This window comes from Anomaloglossus baeobatrachus, chromosome 6 (genome assembly GCF_048569485.1).
Source record: "Anomaloglossus baeobatrachus isolate aAnoBae1 chromosome 6, aAnoBae1.hap1, whole genome shotgun sequence".
In the NCBI taxonomy this organism is placed as follows: domain Eukaryota; kingdom Metazoa; phylum Chordata; class Amphibia; order Anura; family Aromobatidae; genus Anomaloglossus; species Anomaloglossus baeobatrachus.
The window spans coordinates 146,196,189-146,211,858 of NC_134358.1; the positions used below are offsets into that span (position 1 = coordinate 146,196,189).

Here is a 15,670-nt window from a genome sequence, read left to right on the forward strand (position 1 = left end):
CAGTGGAGAAGGAAGGCAGAGCCTCTGACCTCAGCTGCCTGGCTAACAGGTACCGTTGGTGATATTCCGCTCGCCGGCCACGGAGCACCACAGTTAACTTCTTCATCTCGATAGGGACAGGAAAAACACTGACAGGGGAAGAGGGGAGGGGCCTTTTAACCTCTTTGTGTTTCCTCTCCCTATTAAGGTGGAGAGTAAACCTCCTGTAGTGCTGTCGTGGATGGTGACTGGAGAAAAATATGGTAAAATGCAACAAAAGACGTCTGGGCATTTTACGAGCCTTCCCATTAATCTGCATTGTAAAGTACAGAGCGTCTTCTGAGTGGAAAACACCAGAAGAATGGGGTGGTCACTTCTTTAACCACTTGGTGGTATTAGAAACCTGAAGTGGTTAAAAGATGCTCAAAAGCCTGAACCTGTGCACAGCAAGTAGATGCAGATGTTCATTCATAGTGAGTATTTTTCAGAGTGGTTTTCATGGTGGGATCTGCCCCCAAAAAATGTCATTGCACATTCCCTAAGTGGTATGCACCCAAAATTAGCACCAGTGAAAACTACAGCTTATCACAAAGCTGTAGAATAGGTCATCAATATTAGTTCAGGGGGATCTGATTTTACATCCCTGCCCATCAGCTATATGACGAGGCCGCAGCACTATGGAGAGCAGCATTTTCTTCATTATCTATGAGACCTAGCTCTGTAGGGAAAAATTGTAAATTACTTACCGGTAATGATTTTTTTCCAGAAGCCACGACAGCGCCACCGGAGAAATATGTCCGCCCACCCTAGGACAAGAAACCATACAGAAATAAAAGGGGCGGCCTCTCTCCCCTGCCTCAGTTAGTTTACAAAGCACAGAGGATGAACAATAATAACAAAACGGCATAAATATGAACCATCACAATCACCAGTACATCAAACAATAGTTGGAACGTGGATCCCAAGAACCAAAGTGAAATAGAACAGAGGTAGAAAAAAGGGGTGGGAAGCAGTGGCGCTGTCGTGGCTTCTGGAAAAAATCATTACCGGTAAGTAATTTACGATTTTTCCCTTCACCACGACTGCGCCACCAGAGAGATTCTGAAGACCATTATATTAGGGAGGGACCACAGCCTCTAGCACCCGTCTACCAAAGGTCATATCCACTGTGGCTGACAAGTCTAAATGATAGTGTTGAAAAAAGGTCATAGGAGAAGACCAAGTGGCCGCCTTACAGATAAGATCTAAGGGAACATCAGCCCACTCTGCCCAGGAGGTCAACACAGCCCTGATTGAATGGGCTGAGACATTCTGTGGAATGGGTCTGTTCTGGGCAACATAAGCCTCCTTAATCGCCTCCCGGACCCACCTGGCTATTGAACCCTTGGTAGCGGGCAACCCCTGCCTAGGTCCCTGGAAACACACAAACACAGCCTGACTCCTCCGCCAGGGTCTCGTCACAGCAAGAAAATGGCGCAAGGCCCTAGAAACATCCAATGTGTGAAACCTCTTTTCTTTTGGATTCTTAGGGGAGGGACAAAAGGAGGGAAGGACAATCTCCTCGGACCGGTGAAAAGATCTAACAACCTTAGGAAAATAAGCAGGGTCAGTACGAAGAACCACACGATCCTCAAAAAACTGCATATAAGGGGGGTTAGCAGAATGGGCGTGAAGGTCGCTAACTCGTCTAGCAGATGTGAGTGCCACCAACAAGGCCACCTTCATTGTCAGATACTTCAAAGGAGCCTCAACCAGGGGCTCAAAAGGGGGTCCTGTCAGGGAGTCTAAAACCAGATTAAGATCCCACGGCGGGAACACCAAACATGGAACAGGGCGAGCCCCTTGACAACAGGAGATGAACCTCCTAACCCACCGGTTGCCGGCAAGGTCCGAGTTATATAAAGCCCCCAGGGCCAACACCTGTACTTTCAAAGTACTAACCGAGAGACCCAGCTCCAACCTCGCCTGAAGAAACTCCAACACCTCCCCCACCGGAGGAACCCCTAAAGGACTTCCGGAAAAGGACAGAAACTTGCGCCAAATTCTGGCATAAATTTTAGTGGTAGCTGGCTTCCTACTCCGCAAGAGAGTGGAAACCAGGCCCAAAGAGAACCCCAGACTTTCTAACAGATGCCTCTCAAATTCCAGGCCGTCAAATGAAGGCCTGGAATGTGAGTGTGGAGCAGAGGTACCTGGGAGAGTAGATCCCGCCTCTCCGGGAGAATCCAAGGGTCTGTTATTGACAACTTCTGGAGCCAAAAAAACACGGCCTCCGATGCCAAAAAGGAGCCAACAGGATCAACCGAGCTCCGTCCTCCCAAAGCTTCCGCAGCACAGCAGGAAGCAGAATCAGAGGGGGAAAGGCATACAAAAGACCTTGATTCCAGGAGACCTGGAAGGCGTCCACCACCCAGGGATTGTCTTGAGGGCTTAGGGAAAAAAAACGGGAGACCTTCCTGTTGGCTCAAGTGGCAAACAGGTCCACCGTAGGTAACCGCCAAAGCCGCACTATTTGACAGAAGACCTCCCCATGTAGACTCCATTCCCCTTGGTGTATCAGACATCTGCTTAGGAAGTCGGCCTGAACATGGTCTACCCCACGTATGTGTACTGCTGTCAGTGAAGAGAGGTGGACCTGTGCCAGGGAGAATATTTGTTCGCGACTGTGAGGAGGGAGGGAGATCTGGTGCCCCCCTGATGATTGAGGTATGAGATCGCCACCCTGTTGTCGGAGAGAATCCTGACATCCGTGCCCACCAGGAGAGGGAGAAAGTAGCGAAGAGCCTTTGCCACTGCACTCAATTCTCTGAGATTGGAAGAACTGAGACGTTCCAGTCGGTTCCAGGCACCCTGAGCCATGTGACCCCATAAGTGAGCCCCCCATCCCCATGCACCGGCGTCGGTTGTGATGACGTCGGAACACTGCAGAGACCAGGGGACCCCAGGCGAAAGATTCTGCGGTTGCAGCCACCAGTGAAGGGACAGGAGAACACGGGGTGGGAGTGTAATATTGCCCTCTAAATGCTCGAACAACCGCCTCTGAGCCCTGAAAACCTCCCCTTGCAGGATACGGGTATGCAGCTGAGCCCAGGGTACCGCCAGGATGCAAGCTACCAGGGACCCCAGTAGGGACATGGCCTCCCTGAGTGTGAGGACCGGATGTGACAGAACCACAGAGACCCGAGCAACCAGACTGGATTTTTTTTCTGGGGGCAGCAGGCAACCCTGAGTGCAAGAGTCCAGGACAAGGACAAGGAACAATTGGCGGGTGGAAGGCTCCAATCGGTATTTCTAGTAGTTGATAATCCAACCGAGCCCTGTCAAGATGTCTAGGACTGTCCTGACCTGTGACCAGCAATAGAGGTCCGAATTCCCCACTATGAGGAAGTCATCTAAATAGGGAATGACTAGGATCTCCCTTTCGTGGACGTGAGCCATCACCTCTGCCACCACTTTTGTGAAGACCCATGGAGCCATTGCTAGGCCGAAGGAAAGGGCTCGGAATTGAAAATGTCTTATTTTGCCCCGAAGAGGGAGCACCATCCGGAGATACTTCTGATGGGCCGCGTGAATTGGGATATGATAATAGGCATCTTTGGTGATCTAATACTGCCATGAAACACCCGGAAAACAACATGTTGATAGCTGACTTCACAGACTCCATCTTGAAATGTTGGTACACAAGATGGCGGTTGAGTCTCTTGAGATTTAGAATAGACCTGAAAGAACCATCCGGCTTCTGGACCAGGAACAGCGGGGGAGTAGAAATCGCAGCCTTCTTCTCCTTCGGGTACCTCCATGATGACAGACTTGTGAAAACCTTCGACTTCTTGCTGCAATGCGAGTTGTCGTCCCCCTGCCAAGCGATGTAATCATTAATGACTCCACAGGGGTCGAACTAAACTGCAATTTCAATCCGTCTCTAATGATGCCGTGAATCCATACACTGGACAAGATATTATGCCAGGCAGAAAAAAAGGAGGAGAGACAACCTCCCACTGTCTCATGGCCGGCTCTGTGGGGCCGAACGGAGCCGTGGATTGGGTCGGTGACGGGGGCTGGAATAACCGGGTACGAAAAGGCACAATAATCCGTGCGGCCCGTTAAGAGGTGATGTTCACAGAAGCTAAATGACGCCATTTAAAAAAAGAAGTGAAGCAGTGATCGATGGCGGTGTTGTAGGGCCAGTCCACTGGAGAAGTCCAACAGCAAGAGGGCTTGGCCACTTTCCATAATGAAGAAAATCAGTCTGAAAACATTTCGCAAATCTTTTAACTTGAACAAAAGCAAAGAAGAAAATGATTTTGTAATGGTACAGCAGCCGTCGATTACCAATAACTTTGTGAAAGATGACTCTCTGTTTGGTAGCTGTTATGGCAAAGACTTGACAGGATGTGAAATCAACAGCGAAGATGACAAAGGCGGCAAAAATAGGCCAAAAAGTGAAAGCTTGATGGGGACATTAAAGAGGCGCCTTTCTGCAAAGCAGAAGCAAAAAGGAAAAGAAAGCACATCAGTGAACTCTGCGGAAGAAGACACATTTTCTTCATCTTCCGCTCCCATTACTTTTAAAGACGTCAGATCTCAGAGGCCGTTAAGGTCGACATCCCTTCGAACTCACCACTACAGCCCAACGCCATGGCCCTTGCGTCCTACAAACTCTGAAGAGACCTGTATAAAGATGGAAGTAAAAGTGAAAGCATTAGTCCATTCCACCAGTCCCAGCCCTGCGCTTAATGGGGTTCGAAAGGACTTTCATGAGCTGCAGACAGATAATGTTTATCAGGAACAAGGTAACACATTGAAAAGTACAGAATCTCATAATGGAGATCTCCACCTACATATTAATGAACATGTGCCTGTAGTTATAGGACTTATGCCTCAGGACTATATTCAGTATACTGTGCCTTTAGATGAGGGAATGTATCCTTTGGAAGGACCACGTACTTACTGTTTGGACAGCTCATCCCCGATGGAAATTTCTGCTGTACCTTCCCACATTGGCAGTAATGGCTTTCACGAAGACGAAAGTCAAGTTGCTCCGGATGTAGTAGTGGCTTCGGACATCTTTGTGGACCAGACTGTGAATGGTCTGCTACATAGTACTAATGGAGTTCTTTTTCAAAACTCCAGGGTAAGTCACAATGACGTCCCTCCACTGTCACCATTGCTACCTCCAGTCCAGAACAGTCAAATCCAAAGGAACTTTGCAGGACTTAATAGCACAGAAGCACACATGGCGGAAAACATGCGGTGCCATTTAAATTTCGACCCAAACACTGCTCCTGGTGTAGGCAGAGTCTATGACTCTGTACAAAGCAGTGGGCCTATGGTAGTCACCAGTCTTACCGAGGAGCTTAAAAAACTTGCAAAACAAGGATGGTACTGGGGACCCATCACACGCTGGGAAGTAGACCTGAAAGAACCATCCGGCTTCTGGACCAGGAACAGCGGGGGAGTAGAAATCGCAGCCTTCTTCTCCTTCGGGTACCTCCATGATGACAGACTTGTGAAAACCTTCGACTTCTTGCTGCAATGCGAGTTGTCGTCCCCCTGCCAAGCGATGTAATCATTAATGACCCCACAGGGGTCGAACTAAACTGCAATTTCAATCCGTCTCTAATGATGCCGTGAATCCATACACTGGACAAGATATTATGCCAGGCAGAAAAAAAGGAGGAGAGACAACCTCCCACTGGGATAGAAGTATCATCTGGCCGGCTTCTTACCGGAGGTAGAGATGCCGAAAGAGAAGCCAAACCGCTTTTTCTTGGGATCCTTCCACCCTTCCTGGGATGAGGGCTGCCTCCTCCTGGGAACTCACTTCCTCCTGAAGCTGCGTTGCCTAAAGGGGACAAAGGAAACTGTAGGAAATCCCTTCTTCTTGTCCCCCGCTTTTTCAAGGAGGTCATCAAGGGTCTTACCAAACAGGTATTCTCCCTCACACGGCATGGCACACAGCTTAGATTTGGATTGTGAATCTCCGGGCCAGCCTTTCAGCCAAAGAGAACGTCTCGCCGAGTTAGCGAGCGCCGCTGATTTTGCTGACAATCGCAGAGTATCTGCTGAGAAGTCTGCTAGGAAGGCAACTGCCCCTTTAGCCTTAGAGATATCCGCCAGCAGCTTTTCACGGGGAATGTCTTGGGTAAACTGATCCTCAAGATGTTGGAGCCAGACCATTAGGGATCGCGCCACACAGGTACCTGCGACTGCAGGCCGGAGAGCTCCCGCCGATGTCTTCCAGGCAGAACGCAGGTAGGAGTCCGCCATGCGGTCTAAAGGATCGTTCAAGGATCCGAGATCTTCAAATGGTAAGGCAGACTGTTTCGCTGTCTTGGCTACGGCCACATTAATTTTTGGGCACTGATCCTACAGAGAGGCATCCTCCTCCTGGTAGGGATACTTCCGTTTGAACAAGGACGGAGGGTAAGCTCGCTTTTCTGGGTTGTCCCACTAATCTTTAATCAACCTTTTAACCTTATCATGGACTGGAAAGGTGCGACGTTTCTTGTGTTCCAGGCCACTAAACATAATGTCCTCAATGGATTCCGGGCCCTTAGCCTCTACAAGGCCCATTGTTGCCTTAACAGCCTTCAGGAGATGACTGACTTCTGTGATGGGGAAACACTGTCATCCGAGGAAGACCCCGAGGAAGTTAAGGAGGCCCCAGATGCAGAATCCGATGCCTCTCCTAACTCCCATTCTCATGAGGCAGAAACATTAGAGGATGCAGCTCCGGCCAGTAAGGGGAAGCTCTTAAGGGATTCCCAAACCTCCTCCCGAATGACGTCCCTGAGGCTACTGGTGAGAGCCAGTGCTTCCTCTTCCAACATGCGCTGTATACAAGCCGGACACAATTTTTTCTTTCTTTTTGATGGTAAAGGGGCCTTGCATAATGGACACTCTCTATGTTTGGTCTTAGCCGATCGTTTACGTGGCTGATCCTAAGAATTAGAACAAAGGGGACAGGGAAAACCCTATTAAACTGGGATTACTGACCACAGACCGCTTACCCCAATCCTGCACAAACGGTACCGGTTCAGGCGAGCGGTTTCTGCGGGAAGCAGCTGAATGCGGAGCCGGGTGACCCTCACTGGAACGACTGCCGCCACTCCCATGGTGCAGAGACCCCTTTGGTGACTGCAGTATGCCTTTGTCGGTGGTACAGGAAGCCTCCTGCGAATCCTCCATGCTGAAGCTGGAGGTTTTGCCGAAAAAAGCAATGTGTACACCAGCGTGGACATTCAGATATACTGGCAGCAATCAGCAGTGGGCAGCGTCATCTTGCCGCCCACCGCGCATGTGCAGAAGCGACATCCGGTTTCCCGGCGTCACTTCCGGTTCACTTCCTGAAGCGGGGGAAGGAGCTGCCGCGCGTCCACCTGCTGAGCCAGCCAACGAGTGCTGAGCAGGGACACGGGAGAAGGCCTCGTTTACCTGGAAGGGACTACCGCCGGGTGCCGCACCAGGACCGCTGGAGGTAAGCCGTCCCCCGTACCGTCGATCCCAGGGGAAATCCCTGCTGACGCATCCAGGGCTGAGGCCATGGAGCCCGTAGCCTCCAGCTCCACTCAGCCCCAGGTCCGTGCCGTCCTCTTCATTGTGGCAGCACTGCAGGGTCTCCATTCTGGGACAGGAAACCGAAACTGAGGCAGGGGAGAGAGGCCGCCCCTTTTATTTCTGTAGAGTTTCCTGTCCTAGGGTGGGCGGACCTATCTCTCTGGTAGCGCTGTGGTGGTGAAGGGAAAATAGTGGCTTCACCAGATCCTGAAACTAAGAGCAATAAATAGGACTGAGCTGTAATACTGGATGCAGCTGTGACTACATGTTATATGTTCGTGTTACACAATCTACAAGTGCACAAACATATTACATATTCATCACGCGACAAGTGGGCTTGTGCATCTCCAAATGCCAGGGCTGAATTTTAGTCCCAGTCCGGCCCTGTTAGCAGGGATTCTATCAGAGGTGGAGGGGGAGGTAAAGGTGGCATGGAGTGGACCGAGATTAGGAGAGATATCGCCTGAAAAAAGTAGCAGTAAGAGGAGAAAAAACAGATAGTTTTTGGAGTTGTGACCTGGCTTATTCTGCAAGACCCTGGAGCATGAAGGACAGAGATTATTCAGGAAGGTGAAAAGAGCATGGGAGCTGTGCATAGGAGAGGGGAGGAGGGAGGGGCTTCTGTGAATGAGTGGGGATGGAGGGGGGACAGGGCGGAGAATGTGGATGAAGACAACACTTAGGAAGATAGAAATGGAAATAAAGGTCATGGTTGAAAAAGAGGTTGTTAGAGAGTTATCTGACTCCTGCCCTGACTAACTGCCATTGAAATAACTGCCCAGCACTTAGCAACGAGGGCACCCTCGTGCAGGAGCCCACACAAGTGCACCCCTTAAGCTCTTAATCAAAATATATAGAGCTGGCTAGAGGAGCAGGAAAGGGGAATTGTAGGAATTTGGCTAGTTAAGGAAATTAACAAGTGATGGACACACCAGGAGATGAGCTAATCAAATGAGTTAAAACAGATCTAACACCAGGCCTGACTCTATTCTACACAAAATCACACTTTCTACCATCAGATAAGGTTTACAAAGAAAAAGAAAAAAAACTGTCATACATTGGTGAGTATTGAGCCAAATGCAACCAATGACATAGCAAAGGCTTCAGCAAGCAGAGTTAGATTTGTACCAGGAAAGAGATTCAGCAGGAGGAGAGTGCATCAGACATGGGACTTCAGTAATTGCATTGGTTAGTGGAGACACTCGGGGAACCCTAGCCGACATGTTGTCTATGTGTAACCAACATTGTAGGGAGTCTTATATTGGTAAGGAAAGTCTTATTCTTCTCTCTATATAACCTCCTAATTGCCTTTCCCATCAACACCTCCCACTGAAGATGACGAGAATGAAGTTGGGCCCATAAAACTGTAAGGATACATGAGGTCAGGGACCCTAGCAAGGACATAGCCTTCCTGAGAGACATGTCCAGCCTGTCTACTACTGAGGTGACAGAGTGTCTTATCTTGTGTTTCTTTTCTTCCGGGTGGAGACACATCTGGGTCGCTGAGACCTAGGAAGGTCTCTATTTCACGGTTGTAACCTTTATTTTTCCAGGTTCAATAACCACCCTAATTCTATCAAGACTAAACAGATTATTAAGACCCAGGAATTGCAGTGTTTCTCTAGTTTTCCCACAACCAGAAAATTGTCCAGATACGGGATTATAAGAATTTCCCGTTCCCAAATATGGGCCATCATCTCTGCTACGATATTTGTGAAGACTCTCGGTGCCATAGAATGCGGAAAGGGCGGGGCCTTGAACTGATAGTGTCTCAGTTCTTGTCTTATGGGGAGTGCTATGCTTAGATACGTTTGATGGGTGATATGAATCGGTATATGGTAGTATGCATCTTTTAGATCTATTATTAGGAAATTGGGGAATCCCTTCTTCCTATCTCCTGCCTTATCAAAGATGTCATCTAGGGCTCGTCCGAAAAGGAATTCTCCCTTACAAGGGATGGAACATAGCTTGACCTTGGATTGCATATCGGCTGGTCAGCACTTTAACCATAAGGCTCCACTGGCAGAGTTGGAAAGGGCTGCTGAATTTTCTCCTAACCTTAATTAATCTGCCAATGCGTCTGCAAGGGAAGCGGCTCCTCCCGGTACTAATGGCAGGGCAGACAGGATTTTATCCCTAGGGACATTAACCTTAAGTTGACCTTCTGTAATGCCTGAGTGTAGCCACAGACTCAGACTGGCTGTAAGAGGAGTCTAGAGTAAGGCTGCTCACAAAGCAGGACCCCAAGAACTCTGCAACCCTTTTACCCCTATAGAGGGATGTGGAATTACACAGAGCCGCAGAGATCACTACCTGTGGCAGGCTGTAGTCCGTGGTCGTCAGGCAGGGTCAAAAACCAGGAGATGCAAAACAGGAAGAGAATCGGCAGGCAAGGGTGTAGTGAGGAGACAAAGCAGAGGTCAAATCCGGAACTCGCAGCAGGGTACAAAAACGACAGGCAGGAGGGTAGTTAACAACAAGCAAAGGTCAGCGCACAGGAATCACAATACGAACAGCACATGAGCCAGGAGTACAGAACTATCACTGGCAGTAGTCATGTGACAGGAGGGGAAATAAGAAGGGTGTGGTATCTTCCCATTGGCTGCAGGTGAATGTTGGCAACATCAGCTGGAAGACACGCCACCTACAGTCAGCCAGTGGTACTGCAGGTTCCAGGGAAACCCAGCCTAGTGGATGAGCGGAGCCTGTGCTCTGCAGAGCCACGGGCACCGACTCCTCTCCCATCACCAGCACTATCCATGGTGGGAACATGGTGTCGTCTGGCGATCGGAGCAGAAGTCGCAGGAGCGGAATCTAGTGGGGACGTGACACCTTCCACCTGTTGAAGCCATATCATCAAAGACCTAGCCACACTGGACCCTACCATCGCGGGTCTTAAAGCCCCTGCCAATGTCTCCTATGAGCCCTTCAGATAGCTGTCAGCCTTCTTGTCTAATTGATCCCTAAGGCTGACAAGGTCTTTAAAGGGGAGAGTAGACTTTTTGGATGACTTCACCACTGCTGCGTCAACCTTGGAGCTTTTATCCCATACTGAAGAATCTTCCTCCGCTAATTGGTATTTAATGACGAGGTCAAGGTGGCCCTTTTATCAGGTTTCTTCCACTATTCCCTGACCAGCTTTTTGATGTTTTCATTAACTGGAAATGAGCGTCTCTTCCTCTGTTCCAAACCCCCGTATATGATATCCTCGACTGAATCTGGGCCTTTGGTGTCTACAAGCCCCATAGTGGTTCTTACGGCTTAATCAACTAGCTGGTATCTTCCGCCAGAAAACATAGCCTATCACCTACCCCACCTTCAGATGATGAGGAAGAATAGGATCCAGAATCATGATCATCCCTAGAATCCAACAACAGCTGCTTAGGCCTTTTCTAATCCTTTCTATCTTTTTTTAGCTTTTGTCTGCATTAGGGACTTTAGGGAATCCTTGATCTCTGCTTTTTTTTTTAACTGAATACGCCCCAACCCTTTTACCTCTCCTATTTCACTATCCCCTTAACTAAACACCCCGGTGACAAAAGTTACAATACAAATCATACCACCTTCAAGATCATAAAAGTAGACAATTAAGGAACACATCACTGGCAAATTCATCAGAAGCTACAGAAGAACATCGAATCCACTCGCCCCACTACTTACTGAACTGTGGAATGGTGCCACTTTTCATATATATTCTTTTTCCCTTTAAAATGGTATTATTTACGCTGGCAATTATCTTGTCTATCTCAAGAGGGTTAGCGGCCAACCAGTGTCTAGCAATCGTTTTCCTGGTCAGATACAGAATTTTTGATAATTTGAGCTGTGTAGCAGCAGGTCCTACTTCCTCTCCTATGACTCCCAAGACACTCATTTTCATGCTCAAGCGTATATCGACATTGAATACTTTCTCTAACAATTTTCCCAGAGATCAGTTAAATAGAAGCACGACCAGAACATATGAAGCACCCTCCCTCCTATCACTTGGACATTTATCATCCGCTCCAAGTTTTGTTTTAAATAACGCTTTTGGGGTTGTGTAGACCCTGTGGACCAGAAATAATTGAGACCTTCTCTGGGTCGTATTGATGGAAAGTGCTTTAATGGACTCTAGAATGTGTTTCCATTCATCTGCAGCAATAGGACCAACATCTCTCTCCCACCCTAATTTCATGCTAACCATAGGGTCCCCCAAATTGCCCTTCAGCAAGGAGTTATATAATAAGGTGTTGAGCCAATTTGTTACACTATACTGTAATACACTCTCTTAGATCCCACTATGTGAGACAGACAAATCAATGGTATGCCCCTGAATTTCTATGGCATGTCTCAATTGCAAGTATTTGAAAAAATCAGATTTCGGCAGGTCATAATCCTGCTTCAGTTGGTCAAATGAGCGTAACTGCCTATCCGAACAAAGTTGATACACCTATCTCAAGCCCGCCCTCCTCCATTTTCCAAAACTGTTTTAGTTCACCCAACTTGGTATAGGAATATATCTGGTACATTCCTTTACAGCCAGTAACAAGTACGCCAGACATTGTATTAGCGTTAGGGTGGTAGGGATCCTCGCTTTGGTCTTAAAGAGATAGGCTTCAAGATGGTCTAGGATAAATCCGTTCCATCGAAGATGTTTAATCACTAGTTCCCTAATCTCCTGCTCCCCCTCCCTTGTCCAGCCCCTAAAATGTTGTAACTGAGCTGCAAGAAAGTAACTCCAAGTGTGTGGTAACAGCAACTTTTGGTATCACTATAGTGGCCTCATAAAATGTGTGGCAAGTTCCCATTTGTAAAAGTGTCAGTTATCATATTGAGATAGTGTTCAGACAGTTTCTTGTCGAATATTTTATAAAGTTCTTTCAGAAGACCATGCGCCCCTGGTGCCTTCTCATTAGGCATCTTACTAATTGACAACTGAATTTCTTCCACCGATACTCGCCTATCTAGAATTTCCACCTCACCCCTCCCCAGCGTCTGAAGCTTGATCCCAGCCAGGTATGCTGCAAGATCCTCCGGAGAATACTGTACCTTAGAGGAATAGAGGTCTGCATAAAACCGATGTAAGATCTGTAATATGTCCTGCAATTCTGACTGTAACACACCTAAGTTGTTTTTCAGCCCATAGATAAACGCATTCTCTTTCTGCGCCTATGCCAGCCTAGCCAGTAAATGGCTCATTGCCTCCCCCTCCACATGATACTGTTGTTTCTGGAACGTTCTTTTATTTTCCACTTGCGTCAGCTGGAACTGCCTAAGCTGTTTCTGCGCTTCTTTCCACAATTTGCCAATCTCAGGGCTGTGACATTGAGTAAAGGCTTGTTCAGCTTCTCTTAACGTTTTCCTACCACCCATGCCAGCATCACGGAGGGAAGGGATTTGCCCTTCTAGAACAGGAAACCTACTGAATAAAAGGCGGTACCTCTTTCGCACATCAGTTGGTTTTCTGTCCTTGGAGGCGGGACCTCCTGAAGCTGTGCTCACCGGATCCAGAAGATGTTCCCAGGCCTCGCTCGCCGAGATGGGCAGCGGAAGGGTCCCTGCTGCGGCTGGAAGTGAGGGGTCCTGGAAACGCCGCGGTGGGCCCAGGGAGGCTTTCACAATGTGTGCAGGCGCAAGCCGCGACACCCACATAGGCACCTGGGCTGGCTACTAAATCTAAAAAAATCAAGACTAGTGCCATGCAAAGTTCAGGTGTTCTTGGGCCTCATCCTGGATTCCAACACCCAGGAATGTCGTTTTCCACAAGACAAAATATTTTACATCCACAACCAAGTCTCCAAAGCCATTATGTCACCTGTTTTGCCTCTCAGCCAAGTCATGTCTCTCCTGGGGTCGCTGACCTCGTGTATCTCTGCAGTTCCCTGGGCTCAGATTCATACCAGGGAATTGCAGTGGAACGTTCTGGACAGCGAAGTGACTCTGAAGTGTCACTTATTAGCGATCCATTCCCTCCTTCGGTGGAGAAACACGAAAAAATGTGTCAAAGGGCATAGCCTGGAAGTATTTAGTCTCAAAAGTTATTACTACAGACGCAAGCCTCAACGGCTGGGGAGGTCATCTGCAGGACCATCTAGTTCAGGGGGTTTGGTCAGAACGGGAGAAACCTACCTCTTCAAACCTAAAAGAACTGATGGCGGTAGAACACGCAGTGCTAAACCTTCTACCCCTTCTAGTAGGATGTCACGTGCAAATCCTCTCGGACAATTCAGTAATGGTACATCAACCGTCATGGAGGAACTCATTTCAGAGCCCTGTTAGAGATGACTTTCCGCATATTTCAACTGGCAGAGCAACACCTGCTGTTATTAACAGCCCTACACCAAAGGACAAGACAACTGCAAAGCAGATTTTTTTAAGCCGCTATTGGCTACGACAAGGTAAATGGGTCCCGTATCCCTCCCAAATAGTGGACTTGTGGGGGCAACCAGTTATAGACCTGTTTGCAACCAGACAGAACCGGAAGGTGGAAACGTTCTGTTCCCTCAACCCCAAAGAAACTCCTCACGCAGTAGACTCCTTCCTGGTCAGATGGGACTTTAGTCTAGCATACACCTTCCCTCCAGTGATACTGATTCCAGCTGTACTGAGAAAGATCAGAGAAGATTGAGCAACCTCATCCTGATAGCGCCATTTTGTCCCAAAAGGCCTTGGTTTTCTTAGTTACGGAGGATGTCCGTCTCTAACCCATGGGTGTTTCTGGACATCCCGGACCTTCTCTCACAGGGACAAGTCACACATCCTCAAATTTCCAGCCTTAATCTAACGGCATGGAATTTGAGAGTTCATTGCTAGAAAGTAAAGGTTTCTCCCCTAATCTGAATTCAACTTTGCTGCAGTGTAGAAAGGCAGTAACCACCAAAATTCATGCCAAAACCTGAAACAGATTCTTGTCTACCCCTGGAGTCCAGCTCACTGATGAGGTCCCTATCTGTTCCATCTTGGAATTCCTGGGAGTAGATTTAGGGCTTTCCACTAGCACCCTAAAAGTCCAGGTGTCCGCACTTGGGATCTTATATAATTATGATTTAGCACATAATCAATGCATTTCCAGGTTTATTAGGGCCCGCGCCAGACCAATGCCTATTGTTAGACCTAGAATGCCTCCGTGGGATCTGAATCTGGTACTGATGGCCCTGACCGAGCCTCCCTTTGAACCCATAGCATCAACACCAATTAAGTTGCTTTCTCTTAAAACCATCCTTTTAGTGGCATTAATGTCAGCCCGTACGATTAGTGATATCCAGGCCATATCGGCGGACCCTCCCTTCACCCAGATTTTAGAGGATAGGATTGTGTTGAGACCAGATACAGCATATCTCCCTAAAGTTGTTTCTAAATTCCATAGGTATCAGGAGGTGGTTCTCCCATCCTTCTGCGGTAGCCCCTGGAATCAGAAGGAGAAGAAACTACATACCCTAGATGTCCGGAGATACCTGATAAAATATCTTGAGGCCATAGAGTCATGGAGACTAGATAGGTCTTTATTTGTCACCTTTCAGTGCCAGGGAAAGGGTCATAAGGCACCTAAATCTACACTAGCTAGGTGGATTCGAGAGGCCATTAGTTTAGCCTACACAAGTGCAGGCAGGTCACCCCTGGAAGGGCTGAAGGCTCATTCCACAAGAGTGGTGGCAACCTCCTGGGCAGAAAAGTCCGACTGTTGCCATCTTTGTAAGGCAGCAACATGGTCTTCACCCTCTACCTTTTTTATAAGCACTACCGGCTAGATCTATCATCCTTCTCTGATCTCACCTTTGGTAGAAGGGTTTGAGAGGCTGTGGTCCCTCCCTAGCTGAGTTCTCTCCGTGGTGCTGTCATGGGTGGGAGAAAAAACCCCATAATTACTTACCTGTAATGTGTGTTTTTGGAACCCATGACAGCACCCATATGTTCCCTCCCTTCATGTGTGGGGTGTTTTATAAAAAAATAAATAAAAAAAAAATGGGATATCAGATCTTCACATGTACATATGTAATGTAAAATCCAGGAGAGCAGTAAAAACAGCACTCACCCACACTGTAGCATAAAAGTCTTCCGTACGTCCGTAGAGTGCCTGCACCCAGCTTCTCTCCCGCATGTTTTAAGTGCACAGTTTTTGGAATAAAAAAAACTTTTATGTTATGGCGGGGGTGAG

General features: G+C 48.0%; 1 protein-coding gene across 1 annotated transcript; it reads left to right on the plus strand.

Moving 5' to 3' along the window:
- The first annotated feature begins 3,986 nt into the window (after positions 1-3,986).
- LOC142243839 (suppressor of cytokine signaling 6-like) lies at positions 3,987-5,548 on the plus strand. Its single transcript, XM_075316043.1, has one exon. The coding sequence runs from the start codon at positions 4,214-4,216 to the stop codon at positions 5,546-5,548; it is 1,335 nt and encodes a 444-aa protein (XP_075172158.1). The 5' UTR covers positions 3,987-4,213.
- The last annotated feature ends 10,122 nt before the right edge of the window (positions 5,549-15,670 follow it).

Coding starts and splice junctions, on each gene's coding strand:
- LOC142243839 (XM_075316043.1), top strand. CDS start 4,214: ATGAAGAAAATCAGTCTGAAAACATTTCGCAAATCTTTTAACTTGAAC.